This window comes from Melanostigma gelatinosum (assembly GCF_949748355.1).
Source record: "Melanostigma gelatinosum genome assembly, chromosome: 12".
Taxonomy (NCBI): Eukaryota; Metazoa; Chordata; class Actinopteri; order Perciformes; family Zoarcidae; genus Melanostigma; species Melanostigma gelatinosum.
The window spans coordinates 4,626,320-4,650,287 of NC_136645.1; the positions used below are offsets into that span (position 1 = coordinate 4,626,320).

General features: G+C 42.3%; 2 protein-coding genes across 2 annotated transcripts in view; both read left to right on the forward strand.

Annotated features, from left to right (window-relative positions):
* The window catches only part of LOC306785886 (protein kinase C epsilon type-like), a 44,062-nt gene extending 37,789 nt beyond the window's left edge, over positions 1-6,273 (forward strand). Inside the window, exons 12-15 of the mRNA XM_079280444.1 lie at positions 1,482-1,620; positions 1,869-2,057; positions 4,210-4,356; positions 4,653-6,273. Coding sequence (XP_079136570.1) covers positions 1,482-1,620; positions 1,869-2,057; positions 4,210-4,356; positions 4,653-4,799 — 622 coding nt within the window. The 3' untranslated portion in view covers positions 4,800-6,273. The remainder of the gene's footprint in view (positions 1-1,481; positions 1,621-1,868; positions 2,058-4,209; positions 4,357-4,652) is intronic.
* A 1,853-nt stretch (positions 6,274-8,126) lies between these two features.
* epas1b (endothelial PAS domain protein 1b) overlaps positions 8,127-23,968 on the forward strand; it is a 35,290-nt gene continuing 19,448 nt past the window's right edge. The window contains exons 1-2 of the mRNA XM_079280302.1: positions 8,127-8,369; positions 22,874-23,064. Of these exons, the coding sequence (XP_079136428.1) occupies positions 8,344-8,369; positions 22,874-23,064 (217 nt within the window). The 5' untranslated portion in view covers positions 8,127-8,343. The remainder of the gene's footprint in view (positions 8,370-22,873; positions 23,065-23,968) is intronic.

Genomic DNA, 23,968 nt, shown 5'->3' on the forward strand with positions numbered 1-23,968 from the left:
TTTAAATGTTGCCCATTCCCTGCTGTGAAACATAGAATATTCGGCTCCTTCTCATCCAAACCACACAAGACATCTTCACATAAATAAATATTACTCCATTAGTGCGGCTGAACACATGTAGCCACTTAATATTGAGTTTTCCTGCAGCGAGGTGATGTGTAATACAAAGATTAGCGTCAACAGTCATTTGAATTCAATCACAAATGCATTAAATTCGTACGCTATTTTTCTGCCCTGCTGCAGGCGGCCAATTCAGATTTAATGTGCTGGGAGTCGCCTGGAGGTGAGATATGTAAACAGGCAGCCAGTCGCCAGTTTAATCTTCCATCTGGGGAAATACAGAACAAGTGCTGCTCTTTCCTGCCTCAACATGGGGCCATCAATGTGCCTTTAAGCAAGGCATCGTCCCCGGTTACAGCACTGTGGTTGTATTGGGGAGCTAAGAGTGATGAAAGTTTATGAACTATTGAGTGAAAACTTGATTCAAAGCCAACTGTCAAGCTGCACTGCATCTGGTATGTCATGTTGTTTTTCCATGAGACTTGAGTTACATTAGCATGTCGTTCATGATTTAACTTTGCACAAAATCTGGATTCCTGCCATAATGTTAAAATGTATGTTAAAACTCAGCAAATATTCGGAATTTCAAAATGTAATTTGCAAGGCAAACGTGTTCAGAATCAGAATCATGTTCCAGCATGTTTCATGTTTTTATGGTAAATAACTTACTTTCCATAAATTCACTGTGTTGAGGGTGCACAGTATACACACCCAGAGAGAATGCTTCATAATCAGCATCTCTTCAGAATTGTCTGTATATTTTTCTCACAACCTTATACTGTACAGTGCAATAAATATCCTGTCAGAGCAAAGAATGATGGGACAGAAAAGACTTTTTTTATTTTATTTTTTATTTTGGAAGCTCGCTAAAAACAGGACAGTTGCATAAGCTCTTGACTTTAGAAACACATGCACACGCACAAACTCTGCCTCCTCCCGGAGGCTTGTCAGGGCGACTGTATGTTTGAAACCACTTTGGGCTGAACGGCTGCATCGGCTACATCGAGGAGATGTTGACATTGTTGTGGCCATCAACCATCAAGCCCAGAGCTGCAGCATTCATAACCACCCCTGTCATCTCTCAACACTGCTTCTCTTATCTCTCATACTGCCCCCCCCCCTTCACCTCTTTCTCCCATTCAACCCTCAACTTTCTCTCATTTCTTAGGTCTGTTCCTCTTCACATTCTCCTCCTTTAAATACTAAAACAAACTTGTGGATCATGATTGTTGTAAATTCCAACTTTTCTCAAATTTGTGCTCATTTATGAGACGCATTAGTTTCACAAGAGATGGCATTGAAATAAAAACAATGTCTAACAACGTCTTGGTGATGTTATTCCTCCCAGTATGCATAGAGTATTTTGCCAAATCCCTCTTGCTGATCCTTCCTTTCACCCGTACAACCCTCTGGCTCTGCAGAGACTTGAAGCTGGACAACATACTGCTGGATGCAGAGGGTCACTGTAAGCTGGCAGACTTCGGGATGTGCAAAGAGGGCATCCTCGATGGAGTCAGCACCACCACCTTCTGTGGGACGCCAGATTACATCGCACCCGAGGTGACCAGACGAACAGCGTCCACAAACTTAAACTTGTATTTGTCCATGTTCGACTCTTTGCTGACGATGCTCAATTTTTCATTGCTAACATGGAGTTGAAAGAAGAACATTTTAGCCTTTTGGTGGGAAGTTTTTTATGTCTCAGAACTTGACAGAAAAATGAGAAATGACATAGTTTCACGTAGGTGTAATGCACTTTTTGTCTGACTACCTGTTTGTACGCCTCCTCATCTTTACGTGTGATTAAGATCCTTCAAGAGCTGGATTACGGCCCGTCAGTGGACTGGTGGGCTCTGGGGGTGCTGATGTATGAGATGATGGCAGGTCAGCCACCATTTGAAGCCGATAATGAAGATGACCTGTTTGAGTCCATCCTCCACGACGACGTCCTGTATCCCGTCTGGCTCAGCAAGGAGGCCGTGTCCATTCTTAAAGCGGTCAGTTAGCTGTTCATTAAAACATTTAGCATCGTGAGCACTTTTTAGTCCACTCAGATGGGAACAGAGTCCACCTGAACATAGATTGGTCTGAGATAGTTTACAGTTTAACTGTGTTACAGTCAGAACAAAATCCATACTGTCACACGAGAAAAATCCAGGGTTTGTGCTTGCATGATAACATAATCGGTGGTATGTTTGCACGTTAATTAAGGAACAGACATGCAAATTCATCCCGCTGCCACTACTTCAAGTTCTAATTATTGCAAAGCCTGAAAAACCAACTAATCTTTAAAACAGATCCATACTCACTTGCTGAAGTATCTTTCGAGCTGATTCCTCTTCCTCTCGTACTATTCCTCAGGCTTTTTACAAATCCACCAATATGGTATAGGTCAACTACACACTCACTCATTTAAACCTCCCTTTAGCGCAATCTTACTCAGCCTTGACCACATGTGTCCCAGTTGTTGTGTTTTTTCCTTTGTATTTCTTTGCCTTTACCTTGTGCTTTCTTAAGTAATGAGTTTCGTTATGCGCATGGAAACTCTGGACATTATGAAGAATTCCAATAATATCCAGCCCTAATGGACTAATGGGCTGTTACAGATCCAAAATAAGAATCCACTAAGGACTCTTAAAACGTTGATGTTTTTTTCCATTTATGCATCAGTTCTTGTGTTTATTTGCTTCTGTCCTCTGCTTGTTTGTGTTTTTATACGCTATATCTTTCCCTTAGTTTTGTGTTTTTATACGCTATGTCTTTCCCTTAGTTTTGTGTTTTTATACGCTGTCTTTCCCTTAGTTTTGTGTTTTTATACACGATGTCTTTCCCTTAGTTTTGTGTTTTTATACGCTATGTCTTTCCCTTAGTTTTGTGTTTTTATACGCTATGTCTTTTCCTTAGTTTTGTGTTTTTATATGCTGTCTTTCCCTTAGTTTTGTGTTTTTATACGCTATGTCTTTCCCTTAGTTTTGTGTTTTTATACGCGATGTATTTTCCTTAGTTTTGTGTTTTTATACGCTGTCTTTCCCTTAGTTTTGTGTTTTTATACACGCTGTCTTTCCCTTAGTTTTGTGTTTGTCTCATTCTCAGTGTCACATGTGAGTGAGGATGCTGTTTTTTGTGTGTCATATGTTGATCCATGTATCCTCCTCTGAAAGAACGTTGGACAATTTGCACTATGTTTTAATCCATTACTTTTTTGTGTGTTATTGGTTGTGTGTGTGTGTGTGTGGGTGTGTAATGCCACTTGACCGTTCGTGTATTTGTTTGTCCAGTTTTTCCATCACAAGCCTTGCGTTTACCTTGGCTGTTGACTGCATAGCCTTGTGGGAAAGTGTGTGTGTTTATGTTGGACAATGTCCTGGACTCTGACCGGTCACTTGACCAGCACACTGGGCTCTGATTGGACATGTCCTCCAACTGAAAGACTCCGGGTCACGTAATAAAGTCTCTCGGTTAAGTCTAATGTCTGAGCAGCTCGTTCACCACTCATCCAGAATTCAAGTATTTGCAGAAAATCTAGCAGAAAATGTCAGGCGAAGGAGACAGTGTATCTTTCTCAGGCACAGAACTATCTCCTTTTTTCACATTTTTACATCATTTAAAGTCTTTGTGATAAATTAAACATTGTAAGTGAAAAGAAGGGATACTGAATTTACTTTTTCTCTTGTTTGTTAGCATATAGTAATCTTCAAAAATATTCAAGAATCAAGCTTTTCATGTTTTAGCAAGCGCTGAATTTAATGTTGCCATTTCATACATCAGTTTTAGGTGTTGTCTGGTTACTGCTCTCTGTAAGCCGGTGTCTGTTGAGTTTTGCATGGGCATGAAACTGAGACCCAAACTGGGCCTGTACCTGCACCTTTAAAATATGCAACATGTAATGCCTAGCCACCTGCTCCAAAGAAGTAGGCAGCATTTCAACTCTACTACTGGGTTCATACAATCTAAATTCACAGTCATCAGTTATATCAAAAAAAGCGAACGACTAACTAACAGAAATATACATAGAATTAAACTAAACAGTGAAAACTCTTGAGAGCAATGCAGTCGAAATAACACTGCTATCTTATCATCCTCACTTGTATTAATGACTGTATAGAATGTTTTACCCTGCTCCTTTTCTTTCTTTCTGTCACTTCTCAGTTCATGACCAAGAGTCCGAACAAGCGTCTGGGCTGTGTGGTGGCTCAGGGTCTGGAGGAGGCCATTAAGCTCCACGTGTTCTTCAGAGAGATCGACTGGACGCTGCTGGAGCAGAGGAAGATCCGACCACCATTCAAACCACGCATCGTGAGTTCACACACTCACGGAAACACACACCGGATTACTGTGCAACTGTGAAAAATGGATTCTGTTTGAAAGAGGGAGGGGCTAAAATATGAACATTATTTCATTATTACAATCCTTTACCAGCAACTGATAACAAAATGTACTCATGGTTAACAGTTTATATTTTCTGTTGCAAAAAGCTCATTTTTAAATTAATTTTAAAAACTAAACATTTGACCCTTTCTTAGACTGCTTATTCTACCAGTCGTCAAAGGTCCTGAGGCTGAAATCTGTCTCTCTTGTTCTTTGTCTTCCAGAAAACCAAAAGGGACGTGAATAACTTTGACCAGGACTTTACACGAGAAGAACCCAACCTGACGCCGGTGGAAGACAACATCATCAAGCAGATCAATCAAGATGAGTTTAAAGGTTTCTCCTACTTTGGAGACGAGACTGTGGCCTAGACACACACACACACACACACACACACACACACACACACACACACAGATAATCAACACATTAATATACACCACCACACCTAAAAAAATCTTCGAGCTAAGATGTAATATTTGAAGAAACACACGGCCTGAGACCTCCTGAATTTCTCCAGATTGTGACCACTCCAGGACTTATACTAGACCATCGGTATCTCTCTCTCTTCATGGCTTCTGTGCTCTTGTTGTTTGTCCATTTGTGCATATGCCATCAAAGTAAATGCTCAAACGGCATGCAAGAGCAAGACTGTCATTTCTGTGCATGGTGTGCTGTATACTGTGTCTATCTTCCTTGTTTAAAGAATGTTTTTCTTCTCTAAACTTCTATGTGAATGGAAAACAAAATGTATATGTTGAACCAATGATTGTATTTAAAGAAAATGGTCTTGAATTTGTTTTTCAGATGAAGGTTTTGTTTTAAATTTGACAGCCAAACTGGCAAATTCAAAGTTAACTTTACAAGGTGCCCGGCTTGAGATTTGAGCTTCGTTTTATCTCAGCAGTTCTTGTCTGAGCTGTTTCTCCTTCTCTCTCCACATTTGAGCTTGTTCGTATATTGACGTCCCTTTTCTTCATTCAAAACCAAACGGTACCATTAGCCGTCAGCTGACAGACCGTGGCTGACCACTCGCCGTGTCCTGTTGTAGTGAGTCATGCTTGCAGTGTTAACAAGCTGGTTCCCATACGACTTGATGTTTGACATCGGGACAGTTGTCCAATGAAGCCAAATGTAGAGCTGAAATCGAAAATGTCAAAGGAGCCCTTTAAAAAGTCCTTGTCACTGAAACTCTCACTGCACCTCCTTAAACTCCTTGAATCCCTTCATGACCACTTGATCGTTGAAATGCCTTGTGCGTGTGTGTGTGTGTGTGTGTGTGTGTGTGTGTGTGCGCATCATGTTGTATTTTTTATTTAAAACATCTTTTTGTTGATGTCGTTGTGTTGTTTTTTTACTAGTTTCATCTAGTTGTTGATGGCATGTTAGAAATCCTGAGGTTTCATGTGATGGTCAGAGAACTCTTCAGACCCTCCTCCTCCTCTTTGTCCCGCCCGGACATGGAGGTCAGATAAGCTGGTGTTCAGAGGCGCTGCTCCATGTCACAGGTCAGGTTTAGGACTTGATAGTGAACGGAAAAAGAATCCAAACACCTTTCAAAAAACTCCATGTGCAATACTCTGAAAGAGTTTTTTTTTTATTTGTTTGTTACATTCATCTTCCTGGGGTCATATGCAGAATGTTACTCGATGGACGTGTTTCTGTTTCGTTGCGGTCACTGTATTTGTGAAGCTTTGTATGCACAATTTTGTCATCTGACCTGTGTTTTTTTATTTTCATGTGCTTCACTTGTGTTTATGTCGAATTTGTTCTTTTCTTTTACGCTGCGTGCCAAATGTACTGTATTTTAAAAGGATGTGAAGATGTATTTTAATTTTTGAAACAAATTAAATATCATGCCAGAAAAGATATTTCTGTTTGTTTTTTATTTTTCGTTTTATTCATCTGAATCTGCTGTCTACCTCCTCTCAGTGCCAACGGTTATTTGTTTCTATTGGTGTAATAATACACGTATTAAACCGTTTGCTACGAGGCTTACGAACCGAACAATCCGTTTGAATAATACTAGTGCATTTGGAAAATGCAGAAGCTAAATATTGTGGGAAATATAATGTTTCCGGTGGACTGCGCTCACGTAATAGACAACGGGCTGTGTGACCTTTTGAACCCAGAAACAATAACAAAAAAATGAAATAACCCCGCGATGACGGGATGCTTCGTCATTAAACTGACAAGTCAGAATCAATGTAATTAACACAATGACAAGAACCAGTCACATCAAATGTCAAGCATGACAAATCAATCCAGCAACACTGCAGCGCTACAGCGCGAGCCATTCATGTCATCCATAAAAACGACACGATAGACAAATGAACAAGTTACTGCAGATGTATAAAAAACAAACGCGGCGAACGAACAGCGGCTGGCGAACGAACAGCGGGCTGAATCTGATTGGACACCTGAAGGCAACGTGGTTGAGTCCGGTCCTCAGTCATCTTTGTTATGCTGTCATTCATGATGACACGCCCCTCTCAGTTGATGCCACGCCCCCTACGTTTGTTTGTTTGTTTGTTTATTTATTTATTTTTCAGGGACAATGCACACCAGTCAACAGTTGCACTGTAAGTGAGCCAGAGTTAGCCAGAGAGGCTAAATTTCCATCTGCTGTCCCCGGCCAGATGTTTCAAGGCAGCCGAAAATAACAAAATCTCAAATCGAACGTCAGATCAGGGTCAAAAGTCTGAACTGAAAAATACGACCTGAAAGTGAAAAAAAGATTTGAAACCGAAAAAAAAAAGATTTGAATCTGAAAATATAAAATCTGAAACTGAAAAATGTAAGAACTCAAATATCAAAATATATATGAAAGTGAAAAATTCAAAAAAGAAAATGTATTCAAAAAAATTCCACAACTGAATCAAAATTACATTCAACCCAAATTTATTTTGAATACATTGCTGTATTTTTCAATGTTCAAGACCATCTCATCGTTTAATTTAATTATCAGCAAACTATAGACGAGTTTAAATAAATGAAGCCGCTCTCTGCTACACGTCTTACTGTCGAGTCTTACTATGATGTGCAAAGTCTGTGCACAAACACTTGTTGATTGACAGCTGAGGAGGGAGTAGAGACGATAGATATGTTTTGGTGAGGTCAACAAGTTCGAAATGTAAAAAAAAGAAAAACTTGGAGCATGGAAATGTCAGTGTAGCCACCTCTCTATTGCCACACATTTCCCAAAATGTTGAGCATATTCCTTTAAAATCAAATGTGTTTTCAGTGGAGAATTCCTTTAAAGCACAACTGCTATAAATAAGATTCAAAATATCATCATTATGGCTTTCATATAAGTATTGTCGCCTAAAGGCCCATTTGTAGAATTTTACTGGCGGGAACGGACCTCCGTGCTGACATCGTTTACAGCCTGTTGCATCTCAGGTACACTCAGGTAAGTGTGCAGCGCACACAGGGGAGGGCGGGGCTGTTTAGAGGGAGGGAGGGAGCGTTTCCAGCCAATCACTGCGCGCGGATCTGGACAGCGGCTTTCACTTGTGCCAGCGGAGCTCCAGGTCCAGAGACCGACCGGATAACTCTGCGGGTTGTTTTTTTCCAGATCAGCAAAGCGAGGAAAAAGTTTGCGCGAGTGGACCTGCCGTGCGGCTTCTGTCAGCAACAGCAGCTTCCAGCCCGCGCCGGTGTAACGAGGGGGGTGTGCGGGTGTCTCTTCTGCGGGTAAGAGGCTGTGCAATCCTCAGCAGTGTTCTGAGACTGTACGGCTCCCGATCCCGATCACCGTCAGCCTGGTTTTTAATGGACTAACCTACAGGTCTTCCGTGACATGACCTGTCAGAGGACTTCTGACCCGTTACAATAAAAAACCTACACCTGTTACTTCTTTTGACTTCTAAAGTCGGACTTAACGTAGACTGTTTTACAACAGCAGATAAAAACATGACGGCCGACAAGGATAAAAAGAGGTAAGACTTTCGCTTTGTCTTTTATTCCCACGTTTTGTTTAAATGAATGCGCAGCTTGTGTTGGTTTGGTGCTCAGCTCGCGCCTGTCAGTTGGCCTCTCTGGCGCAGACCTGTTGCAGCAGAGCCGCATGTGACTTGGCCCGCGGTTCTGCTCAGATAGCGGTTGCTGCAAATCACATTCACAGTCTAATTCATGTGCAAACTTTTTTTTATTTAATGCAACGACGGCACGTTGGTAGTGATTCGACTTGTTTACGGTGATTTGAGTCGGTCTGTGCTTGGCAGGAGATTCAGTCTGCTACAGGTTGTCTGTGTGATAAACCAGATTTAAGTCTGATTTTGGACATTTTTAAATTCCATACAACCGTAAAGGCTTATAAAACTTGTTTGTTATGACCAAAAACATGCAAAATGTATAACTACAGTGAAATCTAAACAGGTGGAGGATATTCCATCATGCCTCTATTATATCTAATGTGTTTACTCCTCTAAGGATCAATACTTTAAACTTTTAAATCCAAATAAAGCATTTCCTCTGGTTACTAAGTTTCCCTCTAAATAAATTAGCTTTTATCTGATTATTGGTGAACAGCTTGGCGGATATGTAGCTGAGCGGTGGCTCAGGGGCAGAAAGTACAAGTTTTTTCTTTTTGAATGAAAGCTGTGCTTTGTCAACATGAAGCTTCAGTTTCCTGCAGATTCAGACAGGACATCTTACCTCTGCATGATGCTTACCAGACAGTTGAACTACCACCACAGCCTTGCATGTTGAGGTAACTGTGTTTAAAAAATCTATTCATAGAAATGCTTAAATAGAGCCTGTCAGAGACAGACCATATTAATTATTTGTCTATCAATAAAGCTGCCCTTTCAGAAGAGAATCTAAGTTCCTAACGTGGAACCTCCTTTCAGAGACAATCAGTCATTGCAGTAGATATCAGACTGCTCGGTCAGGACATTTCTAGAAGTTGCGGTAGCCGCATGTCTGCGTTCCTGTCGTGGAGATTGCAGCTGGTTAATCACCACTTGCAGTTCTGCTCGATCTGAAAAACTGCATCTCTTTATTTTGGGATTTAATTCATGCTGCCTTTATTTTATTTTGTCCGCTTAGTCAGCTGACGCACCAGAATAAAGTGTTGTCCTAAAACCAGCTTATCACACAGTGAATTACATTGTAAAATATACTTGGATATTTGGATATTTGGATTGAAATACTTGATGCTTCGTAATCATTTATCCTTTTACATAATTTATACATTTGTCAATATGTTGTAGGTGCATGTTTCCTCATTTTCAAACAACTTCTGTGATGGTGTCCTCCTAAGTGCCGCTCTGCTTTTCGGTTGTCAATTGTTCACAAGTTAGTGGTGAGGTCGTGGACCTAATCTTGCGTAATAACGCTGTACTGGTTCCAGCTTGTCCTAGTTTGTGTTTGCCACAACAGCTGCTTCATCAAAGGGAGAGAAGTACCGTCTCACCTGTGTGGAAAATCCTGAATTTAATCGACTGTGTCTGCACAATCACACCATCAAAAAACAATGTTTAATATGAAACATGGAAAAGGCAGATGGGACGTTTAATAATCAAGAGATTCAAAGTGATCGCTCAGTTTACCTTCACACCACCAAGAGACGAACATTGATTTGAATCAGCAGAGTTGGGTTTGACTTCTGCTTTCTTGTCCGTCCAGATTTTTGTCATTTTGTTTTGCTAATTTAATGGTCTGCCTCTTTGAGAATCCCCAGTATAGTGGAGGGACTTGGTGGCTGAATGGCTACAGTGTAGGTAGCCACAATGGCCCTGGTTCCTGGGACATTTGTTGCATGTCATACCCCCTAATAAAGCCACAAAAAGCCCCCCAAAAAATCCCAAACAGGTGATTTTGGATTCTCTTTTTGAAACAAACTCTTCCCCGATTGCATTTGCTGAAAATGGCGCGTGAGTTGGGACTCACCTGCACAAAAACATCTATCTGGTTGTCGGGCATATCTGCCCACCCGATCAGGTGTTAAGACACACGACAGAGACACTGGACTCCGTGTCATCGGCGATGAAAGGGAGACAATAACATTAGGAGACAGAAAGTCCACGATCGTCTTCCTCATGCTCATCGACGCCTTGGCGCCTCTGCCGGAGAGCTTTCAGCCATTTCAGGGGAGGAGATCTGCGAGTGTGTATCCGTCGGGCTGCACGCGAACAACGTCTCTGTGTGTGTGTGTGTGTGTGTGTGTGTGTGTGTGTGAGAGAGAGTTCACCAGTTTCTGTCTCCTCATTGACGTGTGTTTGTATTACACAGTAGCACATTGTCACTGCTGCTGCTGCCTGGAAGTCATAATTGCTCTGAGAAGTTGTGTGATTCATAACGGGCTGCCCGGCAAACAGCTGCAGTCGAGTTCCCGTCAAATATCTTACTTCCCTGTAAGGAAACCTCAGATTGCATCATCCGCTGTCACTTGTCACAGCAAAAAAAACAGTACCGGTAGCTGTGTTCAAATCATGTTTTTCAATTTTTTAAACTTTATTTCACATATATTTTAAATTTTCTTGGAATAAATGTATTATTATTATTATAAAAAAGAATAATAAGTCAAAGAAGAATAAGGTATCACTTACAATGGCATTCAAATGAATGAGAACAGATATATAATAATCAACTAAAAATAAAGTGTGTTGTGGGAATGTGCTAATGGTGTTGGCAGCAGTTTTGTTTCCACAGAGATCAGACGGGCTTCTCCGGTGTCACCATGTTGTTTGGAAGTTAAGACAAAGGACAACAACACACTCTTGTTAACACATGTGCATGCGATTAGACAAACCTCAAAGTGCTGCTGGTAATGCCCAATTGAAATGACGGCGTTAAACAGTGGTGAAGTTGTTTCTTTACACAAACCGCTGACTTTACAACCTATGTAAATTAGGGTTTATGTGTTTAGATAACTGATCCAGGAGATAATTATTCATATTTAATTTACACGGAGAGCGTGAAGCCCAATATGTCTCCAATCAGGGGCTTTCTTGTGTCTTGTAGACAGAAAGACAGGAAGCAAATGAAGTGCATTGGACTCAAGTATTGTTTTAAGTTCTGGTTCCAGGGTGTTTGCATTACTCCTCTATATTTCAAAATAAAAGAGTAATTCAGCTTTCACATTAAACATGAGATATGATCATAATATTTGGTAAATGTCTCTTTCTTTGTGTTTTTTTTCCCCGGAAGTTTTTGTCATTAAATCTTGTGCCGTCCAATTCAACTCAAGCTAATTCTTATTTTTAAGGGCTGCAACCGACAGTTATTATTATCATCATTGATTCATTTCTTTGATTCACGTTGCATCTCATGATGTTTCTCATCCGGACTTTCCTCTGCGGAGTAATCGGTTTGTTTCGGGGCTGTGGTGGACATGGAGTTTACCAAAACCAGTGTGCTGGATCCATTTGGGGAAAGCAGTTGGATTTCTGCATGACAAAGCTGGGAAATGAACCCTTGGACAACACTGAGGTTTTACTTTTGGTTTGATGACTTACAAGAATCAGCCTGTAATGATTTCCAGACCAAAGCTGAACTTTGTGATCGATGTCAGGCAGCAACAGAATACCTTACCTTTCCCAAAAGAAACCCACAAATCATCGACTCAGATTCAGCTCGGAACGTGTGATTGTATCCACGTTTAGATTCTTGTTGTTTCTGCAGCTGGAATCTGATGAAACAAGCAGCAGCTTTATATCGGCAGCAACATTAAAAGCCACTTCAGTGTTTGTCAGCTCTGAATAAGTCTCTCTGTGGTTAAGAATCTTCTACTGTTTGTGTTTAAAGCTCTTATTCCGTGTAGACAAGTGAGAGGAAGACGGAAACACAGGGAGTCAACAGTTACCGAGGGGTGGAGTGAGTAAAAGATTTACTGGAGAGAGTGAAGGACTCTGGGTTATTAAGTAGAGAAGTGCTCGAGATACAGATGTGCTATGTTTCCTAGCTGTGTGATGGACACCAAGTTATGTTTTAACTGAGCCAGCTGCTTCTTGTGAACAGCGGTGGACTTTATACTTCAGAGGTATGTGTGGATTCAGACCAGCAGCTATAATAACCTACATATAACCTATATATAACACCTCACTGCTGAGAGCACTTAGAGGACGGGCGAGTAATACAGACTTTAAAAGGCTCATTTGGTGTTTTAAGTGATGACCGCTTTCAGAAATAGAATTTTTCCGTACTGTTTTCATGTTATTGTCTGCTTATCGAATTAATCTTTCACTTTTTCACTGAACATCCATGGATTTTTTTTTTCTAACAAGGAACAGATGTTATCCTAGATCAAAACTAAACACACATTTCAGATTTTATTTTTGTTGAGCCCAATGAAAGAAATATTCAAACACATTGTGTAGCCTAACTTTGCATAATGTAAAAGCCCAATGTAATAATCAGCACATAATGTAAGAACACCATGCGCGTATAACGTATTCAAAATGTTGTGCATGTAATAAGTTATTACATTATGCACAAAATGATTAAAGGGTTCCTTTATCCGTCCGTCCGTTCTCTTCTGCTTATCCGGGGCTCGGTGATCATAAAAATCGAAATGAATTAGAGCGACAGACAAAGTGCGAAGTGTTGTTATTGTACACAACAGTAGAACTCAAACTGTATGTCCTGATATTAAACACACTGGTGGTGAACCCGAGGCCCCGTGGAGCCCGGAGGCCCTCTGGTGAGCTGTGAACTTTGGCCCCCGCACACTGAGGGGAAACAGCAGGGGGTGACGAAGTGGTCTGGGAAACCTCTCTGCATCTTTCCACTGTTATTTCTGTCTCACTCATTCTCACCCGCCCACTCCTCCTCGGGCTTTCCGGCTTTATGTTTTTTTTTCTTTTTGCTCATATCACACTCGCTCACATTAATCCACGACTCGCCCCCGTTAACCCCATGTTTTAGGTCGTTTGACCAGGCCGATATCTTCCCCTCTCTCCCCTCCTTCAGAACTCTGTCTCCTTGCCATTTCCTATTTCCTGTCCGGCAGTTCCCCTTCTTCCTCTGCCGGTGTACCAAAATGGCTCCCTGGACCGCTGTGTGTCACCTGGCTGAGCTCCAGGTCCTCTGAGACTCCTTCAGGTTGACCATGAAAGTCTAGCTCCCCTAAGTCAAGTCTTCTAAGTTAAACCACTTCATGGTAGCTTAACTTTAGCGATAGCAGTCGTTTCTTCACTGTATCTGCGGGCATGTTGAGCTGCACTTGTTGGCACGTTACTTCTACCGACTGGCATTCAGTGGAATAGAGAGAACCTTTAGCGTGTGTCTTCCTGCTCGTGCACGACACAAAAACACCTAAAACAGAAATGCACTGGTAAAAATATTGCTTCAGAGCACTAATGGTCAAAAACTCCACAGGATACCTTTAACCAAAACTATACTGTGGTTCCCTTGTGTGAAAACCCGACATGGAACATTAGAAATGCTGTCGCAATATCAATATATTTAGTGTTTCACACATGAGGGAAATAAAATAAGTGAGTCTTTCCAGGAAAGCTAGATTATCTCGTGAAAAGTCTGTCTGTGTTGAAAGGAAGTTTTAAGAGTCTTCCTCTCCGTTTGTCCCGCCCGTGTGTTTAAAAGTGTTCTTCTTCTGCCTCACTGACAGACAATCTCCCTGTCCGAAGGTGTTTTGTTGACTCTAACAAGCAGTGAAAGCACTGAAGGGGCTGAAAGCCAGACGCCCTCGACAGGACACCGAAACACTGTCGGAGCTGGTTTTCACCTTCAGATGCAGCAGCAAAAACATGTTCTGGACACAAAATGTCCCACGATGCAGTTCATCAGAGTAAACATTCAACCTCAGCTTGGTCTACTTCACTTCCTTTATTTTTTATTGATTTTGCACATTTGAATTGAAGTTATTGAACATGCACAAAGAGACATCTTTTCTTGCCGTTTCATCTCAAACACAAGTCTCATTCTTTTGACTTTGGCTGCTTTGCAAACTGGAATGTGAGACGCTTCAGTGAGAGTGGTGACCAAGTGAAAAAACAGTGCGAGGCTTGCATTCCTTTCTCTTTAAGTCTCTGTAATCCTTTTCTACAGATTTACACTGAGTCATTCCAGGTTGTATTGCATGAAGAACGAATGAAATGCAGCTTCCACTCACCTCAGTCATCACCTCTCTTTAGCTCTGTATTCTCACTTGCCCAAAGTGGTACCCTTCCACGAAGATAGTCTCATCGTTTGTGCTTATTGATAAGATCGATGATGATCTCAAAATCCTGATACAAAATGCAACATGAAATAAAAGTTACACTGGAACATCTCTGCGGTTTCTCATCCTGAAGAGTAACTATGAAGGTATTTAGGAAAAAGCCATGTTGCTGTTGAATTTGTTAAATGCTATTTTTCCCCAAACAAACTTCTCTTCACCTTCATTGTACTGAGCTGAAGGCAGAAGTCTCAGAGACGGATATCCCAAAACCTGGACAAATACAATTATGTAGATACTATATTTTAATTTCCCAGTCATTAAGTCATTGGCAGTCATTGACTGCCACTTTAAATCTCAGCCACGCAGCTTGTTTGACATTCTGACAGGGTCCCAGTCTAGTCAGCTGACCTCCCTCACACCACCTGGTGTGTCCCCTTCTGTCCCCTCATGCCTCTTTCAATCAGCCAGTCTATCCCGACCATCAGCGTGGCGTGGGTGAGTTTGTTTGTCCATAGTGCCAGAATTTGTGTGTGTGTGTGTGTGTGTCTCTTTCATGGACTATCTGATACATCAGCAATCTCCGGCATCGTTCTTCCCCCTGTTTCAGGCGAAGTCGGGGCCCCTGTCTGGGATTACTGTTTGTTCGGCCGCGCGCGTGTGTGCGTGTGTGCGCGTGTGTGTGCGTGTGTGCGTGTGTGTGTGTGTGTGTGTGTGTGTGTGTGTGTGTGTGTGTGTGTGTGTGTGTGCGTGTTTGGCTGTGTTTCTGGAACTCTACGTTCCTCAGGATCACAGATTAGCAGTACTGTATTGTTGCTCTGTGTTTGTGTTCGGCCAGGCGCCACAACTACAGGAAGACCCACTACAGGAGAGGCGTGTGTGTGTGCGTGTGTGTGTGCGTGTGTGTGTGCGCGTGTGTGTGCGTGTGTGTGCGTGTGCGCATGCTTTGGCTGTGGGCAGACTCATCGGCCTGCTTACGGTGGCCTTAAGAGGTCAAAGCACTGTAGATAGACCAAACAGGAGCAAATGAAGAAACATCTTCAACAACTTGACGACAGATGTGCAGCGTTTAGGAAACGTTCACTAACTTCGCGGCACACGAAAGCATCAATGTGATGACACATGAGCAGCGTTTAGAAAAAACACTGCAAGAAACTTCCAACCCAACAGAAACTGTTACCAGGGAAACCAGGGGAAAAGTGATGCGCTGGGCTGTAAAGTTTTGGCTTCTTTTAACACGCCGAAAGATCCGGGTTCTTTTACGAGCGGGGGTCAAACTTTTTTTCTCTAAGATAGGTTCACAATTGTGAAAGTCCGTCTTGAGCCTTCTTTAAGCCTCAGATCTACTTTTGATTACATGTTTGCACAGGAGGAAGACTGTAGATGTGTCTTCCATCACTTCTATTCACAGGGATCTTTTAATGAGCAGGAGCAATGATTAGTTCATATGGAAAGATAACTGCTGTTTTAAGATGTCCTTTTATTCCACTACTACAACGTTTTAATGCGAGCAGAATAAAGTGGTGCAGCTTTTTTTAGCGCCATAAGTCAGATGTTTGTCTCTTTTACTCAGTACGTGGACAAGATAAATCTGCTTACTTTTGCACACTGATGGTTTGGATCTGACAGAAGATGCTGTGAGGTCTTTTGAGATGCAAAAATAAGTTGTTTTCATATAAAAAAAAATAGGAAATGTATTATAGGACAGTTTGGGAGTTGTTGGAAGTGGTATTTTTCCTCCACCTTCCAGTTTCTGAGGCAATAATCGATACAGATCTTCAGAAAAGCAGACAGTTCAAGTCAATGAAATCTGTAAATCTGTTCTTCAGTGGGAGAGATGGAAACGACAAGAACGCGTGATTCGGACATTTCTAGAGCAAATGACCCCCCCCCCCCCCCTCCACCACCACCACACACACACACACACACAGTCTGACACCTGCTCTGGTTACAGGATCTGTTTTCTATAAGCACCTCTTGGCTTGTTATCACAATAAACAACTGGTCAATGTTGGGGGGGGGGGCCTGTATTTCTGTGCACGTGTGTGTTTAAGCGTGTGTGCAGGTTGCATGTGTCAAACCTGAGGCAACAGTTTGCATTCAAGATGAGAAAACTGTTCGGGAAAAGTACAGATGATTTTTAAATCCACAAATGATTCCAAACGGCTCAGAGCCCTGAAGTCCCTGAAGATCTGAGCTCTGAGGCAGTGACATGCAGCCGCAGCGCAACAATCAACAATCAGGAACTCCAGCTTGAGATAAAACGTGACACTGGATACCAACATGCATCGATCGTTCCTCGCTCCTGAACATTATTCTGCATAAGCAGTGTTCTCTGGCATTTATTAACGTGAGAAATGAAAGACGAGACTTCAGCAGTAAAAAGATACAGCTCGCATGTAAATGAATGAGCATCAAGCTCATTTTCTTTCATCAGTACACGAGCGATGATACGGCCAAGTAATCCGGAACACGCACACTGTTCACATGCAGATACGAGCAGATGAAGCGTCGTGCAGGGAAAGCTGTATCATCAGTCTCATTACTGCCAGCAGAGCGACGAACAGACACAACATATCCTCCATCTGTTGTTGTCTTTGTTAGGATCTGATCTTTCATACGCGTATTTGCGTTTGCACGTAAATGTGCGAGCACATGTTGTCGCCGCTCAGGCTGCAGGCCGTTGGAGGCGTTAACTGACGAGTTAATCACAAAGAGAGAAAGAGAAAGTGATTGAAAAAAAAAGCCGGAGGGTGTGTGCGAGGGAAGCAAACTGAATGAGCGGCCGAGGGCGAGGAGGACAGTTGCTGTCTTCACTGGGTACCGTGAAATTAAAGTGAGCGTCGGCTACTTCGCCCAGGAGCTAATCGAAGCAAGCGAAACATCTGGCTCAGCTGCATTGTTTAAATGAGTCGCAGCCTTCTGGGCATGCTGATGATGTTGATTGATGGACTTTCATACAAGTTGTAAACATCAGTTTTGTATGTATTTGTGCAGTAATATGCCAGCATTGATCTCAATCAGAGCATCCCTGTTGATCAGTGTCAGAAGGCTCTTGTTGCCTCTTCACTGCGACGGGTTTAGCACTCGCTCTCGTCTTCAACCCTGAATCCTAGTTGAATGCTTCTGTCACCACGGTTCCACGTCCAGTGAGAGTCAGTCCGTCTGTGTGTGCGTGGTCTTTTTCCTCCTGTGTGCTAACTGGCTTTGTGACTCTCTGTGGTTTAGAGTGACAGCGTTGCTTCTGGCACAGAGGTTTGAGAATGCCAGGTATGTATATTCTTCCTGTCTTCTATCGCTCTCTCTCTCTCTCTCTCTGTCAGTCTATTATTGTATTTAATTATCTGTCCATCTGTCCGTCCGGCCATCTGTTCGTGGGGGAAGAAGTACTCAAATCCTTCAGTTAATTAAAAGTTCCACGACAACAATCTGAAAACACTCCACATTCAAAGGTCTACATTCAAAATCCGGATTAAAGAACGTCAATGCGATATTCAGAGAGTTAATATAGCAGCGGAGGAGTAATGCCAACATGAAGTCGCTCTCCCATCGCCACGTTGAGAGCTGTTGAGAGACAACAGAAAGGCTCCCAAACTCGAATTTAGCACCTTTAAGTAAAAGTTAAGAAGTATTCTCACAAAAAATGTATCAAAACTTGAAGTGATTGCTCCACAGATAAATGTCCCCTCTGACTGATACAAGAATCATAGACTGTATGTAAAAAGTGGACGTATAGCCGTGACGTCACCCATTGGTTTGAGCTTGAGAAGAAGGTTCATTGTCTAATAGTCTATTATACAATCGGAGGTGCCCGACCTCAGGGTCCTGCCTCGCCAACAATAATAATCACTTTACAATTAATAAAGCAGTGAGTTAAATGAGACGATGTGAGAAGTTTAGAGGGAAAATGTCTCCTTGGTGGAGCTGCTTACTCATAGACCTCTGAAACGTGGAGGAAATGTTTTAATCGACAGCAATTTGAGTTTCATAAACCGATTACATGTTTCTTTATGTACAGTAACAATAAGTGAACTGTTCGATAAAAAAACTACAATATTTTCCTCTTAGATGTATGTAGTAGAAGTATAAAATAGCAGAAAATGTAAAAATACCTCAAAAGTACAGCACTTGACCGATGTGCTGAGTTTCTATCACATGACCATCCCGGCAGGCCGCAGGTAGACCTCAGATATCCTTTTAGAGCTGCGCATGAATGTTTGTGAGAGTGCAGGATGATGAAAATAGCTGGCAACCCGCATCGCCCGGGCTCAGGTTGCTTTTATCACCGGCCTAAATGTACCGATGAATCAGAGCGGAACAGAGAACGTTATCTCCGCTTTTTGCATCGTTTTCTGGCGAGGACAGAAATCACAGATGTGATTCATGTGAGGCGTTTTTTTTTATTCTGGGAAGCTTCAACTTTACCGCGTTTTGATTGGTTTGTTTTGATAAAGGTGCCAAAAGGCCGGCGGTCAATATGTGGACATTTTTCTCGGAATCTATTCGAAGTAACAATATTCTTTCGTCACTTCATTGTTTTTCAGTGTGTTTTGGTTACGTGTTCAGTGAGGTCTGACAGAAACTTGGCTTGTTTGTTATGTGTTACTGCAGTATGCGGCTAAAGATGTGTGGCTAAAGGGCCGAGGAAGAATCCAGGAGGACTTCTGCCTGTAGCAACAGAGAAGACACCAGGGACAAAACAACCTGTGTGTGTGTGTGGGTGGGTGTCTGTGTGTGTGTGTGTGTGTGTGTGACCTTCTTAATCATCACAAGACTCTGTGACTGTGACAGGCATGCACCGGTCACATATCTCAAATTGGCTGCAGATGAAAAGGTTGTGTCACGAAGCTCGTGTGTGATTGCGTGAGAGTTATTGGCAGTGCTATTTATGAACAAGCGTTGGGCTTCCTCGTGTTGACAGCGGCACATACCTGCAGTACATTACTGACTGTATTGGCCTCCCTTAGAAGACAGACAGGGGGTTTCCTTCGCACTTGAATCTAAATGTTTTTTGTAGAAACGCTTTCACGCAGAAACTTCCCACAGAAATTTAAATGACAATTGCTACAGATACTTGGTTTAATACCTTAGAAAATTGATCCCAATTTTTTTTTTAAGTTATAAAATACACTGGTTTACTTTTTCCTGAGCTATGTCGTGTCGGATCATTTGTCGGCCGTAGCACACGGCGGATGATCAACACATGAATCATCGTACAGTAAAGTAAAGGTAGCCAGGACGAATGTGATTGAACACTTCAGCACTGTCAAATCGGACAGCGCCGTGTTCCTGTGTGTCATCGTGGGGTGACGCTCTCTTTGACAGTTTAAAAAGTCCGTCAAAAATATATTGTCCAAAACAGATGTTTTAATCAAAACACATAACTATATATTTTTGGTAAAGATCTCTTAAAGTGGGTTTTTAAAGAATACAAGGCAGTCGTAGTACAGAAAGTGAACGATTCTCTGGTGACATTTCTGAACTCGCATGTATTACTTATCAGTCTAAGCAAATACAGATTTCTTTGAGATTGTTTGTAAGCAAAAGGTCTTAAAAACATTCCTAAACAGGAAACAAAATCTGGCCTACAAAAGACTTCAAGTGATTTTCGGGATGTTTGATAAGGGATGAGTGGAGCGACTGATAGTTGCTGTATTGTCCACATGGTTAAGTGCATGAACTCAGTGCCCTTCTGCAGCCAGACTGTTGTGTCTGCACTGAGCGACAATGACTGCACCAAAGATAAACATTGAAATCAAGTTTATTTACTCAGCACCTTTCTGTCGGACGTCGCAAACTGCGTCACAATAAGAGAAAACTGAAGAGTGGGGAAGCTAAACAAAGGCCCGTCTAAACAGGTGCTGTAGGTGGTGGGCTGTGTTTAACAAACCCAGAGCAGACGCTCTCTGTGGGCTGCAGATCAGGTGATCTAGAGGTGGATTCTGGTTTTGATTGGGTTTCAGTGGAAAGAAGGTGTCACATGAGACCAGCTGCTTCTGGTTCCCAGTTGTAATTCAAGTCGCTCTCCACCAGTCTATGGATTCATAGATAATTTATGCCTCACTATGTGGAAGGGACTACGATCAACCTTTTATGTGTAATGCAACACTGACTTGAACTTTGCTTTCCTAACATTGTAAAACAAAATGCAAAAAATACGAATTTAATTGTTCTGAATTATTAGAATAATAAATTGTACACCAGAAAAAACAAAACAATTTACAATTGAAGTGTAAACCTTTCTAATGCAGCAACAAATTAGTCAAAACCTAGACAGGGGTTAAGACAGATGGGCTCCAATGTCCCCGCTACCTCATCCAGCTCTTTGAGTCGGTATCGGTGCATCCAAATACTCAGATCCTGGATGCTTTGCCTTCTTTGTTATACTTTAATGCATGCCTTTGAAGTGTAGATTTTAACTTTAACGCCGTTGTTAATTTCCCCACAAAATGTTGCTTTCATATTACCGTACTATGAATCAGGAAACGAAGGAAAGAAAAAGCAAAAGAGTGAAGATAGAACGCAAATGTGAAGTTAAGCTCCAGCACTGTACATACAGTGTGCACTTAGTTACCTCTTGTGTGTGTGTGTGTGTGTGTGTGTGTGTGTGTGTGTGTGTGTGTGTGTGTGTGTGTGTGTGTGTGTGTGTGTGTGTGTGTGTGTGTGTGTGTGTGTGTGTGTGTGTGTGTGTGTGAACGTGAGTGAGGGGTCAGTGAGTGCATCAGGCTCAGCAGCTCGATGAAGCTCTGTGACTCCCATTGTCTCAGATCCTGAAAGACTGCAGCAACAATGGTCCCAGACAATCAAAGAGTGGCATTACACACACACACACACACACACACACACACACACACACACACACACACACACACACACACACACACAGGAGCTAGTTGAAGTTAGCTATTCCAGTTGACTTGATTGAGTGGAAGCGGTCGGAGTCTGTCTGCTGGCTCATCATAATGAGGGTTTGGGCGATGGTCAGTCGGGGTTAATGAGTTTAAACCGACGAGCAGGGAGACTGATGGGACCTACACTCGACGAGATAAGATAATGCTGCTTCTGTGCTCTGCCTTCCCTGTTAATCGTACGATATCGACTCCTTAATGTGCATTTGCATGTTTGACTGTGTAGCTTCTGTTTCTGTCGCGTCTCGATTGTAGCCAGAGGGGGATGACTGTGATTTTAATGATCTGAACCCACCAACACTGATGTTGTTGATGTAAAGCAGATGGTTTCTTTCACCCGTGTTTATTGCTGCATGGTGTCCCTGTCAAATGAGTCGTCAACTAGATTTGGAATTGATGGATTTAGGACACAAGGCGGCACAAGTACAAGACACAAGTACTTGGTCTTCTACAATGTGTTTCTGTTGCGTTGTCTGTTTGCACTGTTGTGTTGTTGTTCCTCTGGTCCTGCATGTTGCAGGTTTGACACGGACCTGATCCTCTGCGATGAGCTGCATGGCGTCCCCACAGGTCAGCCACACCTCATCTGTTGATGTGGTGTATGAAGTTATCTGCGACGTTCAGCCTGCAGACGGCTCAGAAGTTGAAAATCTCTTTGTTCAGAGAGATGTGTTTCACCGTAATCAGATAAGCTTTTTAACCTCATCACGCTCAGCTCGTGCTAAAACACAACGTTGCTCCCTTCGGGTCTTTGAAATATAGCGTTCATTTAAACTTGGTATGCAAACTCGTTCATCTTCCTCGTGGGACTTCATGGGGCCTGCAGTGAGTCTTACAGCTAACCGCCGCGCTGCTAACACCTTCTGGCTTCCACGTCTTGACGACAGAAACATGGTCTTTTACTTCTGAGGTCCTTGGAACAGATAACGTGTCTCACTGCATGTTGTGATAACCCCGGTCTAGACCAGATTCTCCTTTTTAGTGATACGGTCTTACCTGAGAAATGAGTAGCACCGTGACTGGTGCGTTTATTCCCAAGCACCAAAATCAGAAATCATATTTAGATTACAAACTTGTTGTAGCTCCTGCGAAATTCGTCTTTGGAGAAACAACGTTTTTTTCACCTGACTGTGTGCGTGTTGAGGCATATTTGTGATTTGTGATATTAGGGGTAAATGTAAACCAGATTGATTTTACACAGGGACGACAATGTGACATTCACATAGTGAATCTTTTTCCTCCACCTGCAAGAAAGCATGTGGCAATAACTTTTAAAAAAAAAACATGAAGAGGATTCAAACACGCCGGTGTGATGTTGTGTTTATGATGCTTATTTATGATTTCTCACTGTGTGTCACAGAACCAACCGAAGGTGTAACTCTCCTCCTGTCTGTGGTGTTTGTTTCCCGTGCAGGAGCAGCTCGGAGCGGCGTAAGGAGAAGTCTCGGGATGCAGCTCGCTCCAGGCGCAGCAAAGAGACGGAGGTTTTCTATGAGCTCGCTCACCAGCTGCCTTTACCCCTCAGCGTCAGCTCTCACCTGGACAAGGCCTCCATCATGAGGCTGGCTATCAGCTCCCTGCGCACACGCAAGGTGCTCGCCACAGGTATGAACACTGCACACACACACACACACACACACACATACAAACACATTCAAATTTCAGTGTTTTGTATTTAAATGTGTTACACATAGGAAACATACAGAGTGTGTGTGTGTGTGTGCGTGTGTGTGCGTGTGTGTGTGTGTGTGTGTGTGTGTGTGTGTGTGTGTGTGTGTGTGTGTGTGTGTGTGTGGGGCTGTGTATGACTAATCGTCCAGTAAAGTAGGAAGGTAGTCGTCGGACCCTTTCTTTGCACTTCTTCTCCTTCCTCTTGTATAATTTAAAATTAGAAGCTGAGGAAGCTCGATAAAGAAACAGACCTATTGTTCTGGAATTCCTCCGCCGCGTCGGTGTCCCGAAAATGAGATCAGAGAACAGCAAAATGAAACGACTGCAGCGGCAATACGACTGTCGCAATACAAACAGTTTTTCTCGGCCGAGTTGGGAAACGGGAGAGAAGTTGGTGAAGTGAGGCACTCCAGCCGTTGAACACCGTTTGACTTCCTCATGGCCCATTAAAAGTCAAACCCGTTCTTGATTTTCTCAGCATATATTTAAACCTGCATTCAGCTATTTTTTTACGAATAACATAGAAATGAATTAAGCCTTTTTTTTTTTTTTTTTTTGCTCCATCATTATATCACGTGCAGACAATCGGAACTTGTGGAGTGTGTATATATATATATAGTCTCACACATGGGTTTGTTTGTTTGGTTTGTAACCTTATCTGATAGTGACATGTGATTTAAAACAAGCTTCTGTGGCATTGAACGATAATAAAGAATTGAACAAGCCTTTGTAATAACAAGGTGTCAGTGCAACAGGAAAGTAATTTGATTAATACGAGAGCTTAACCGTACTGACATTCTATTCTCCTATTAATGTCTTCTTATGTAACGTTTGGTGG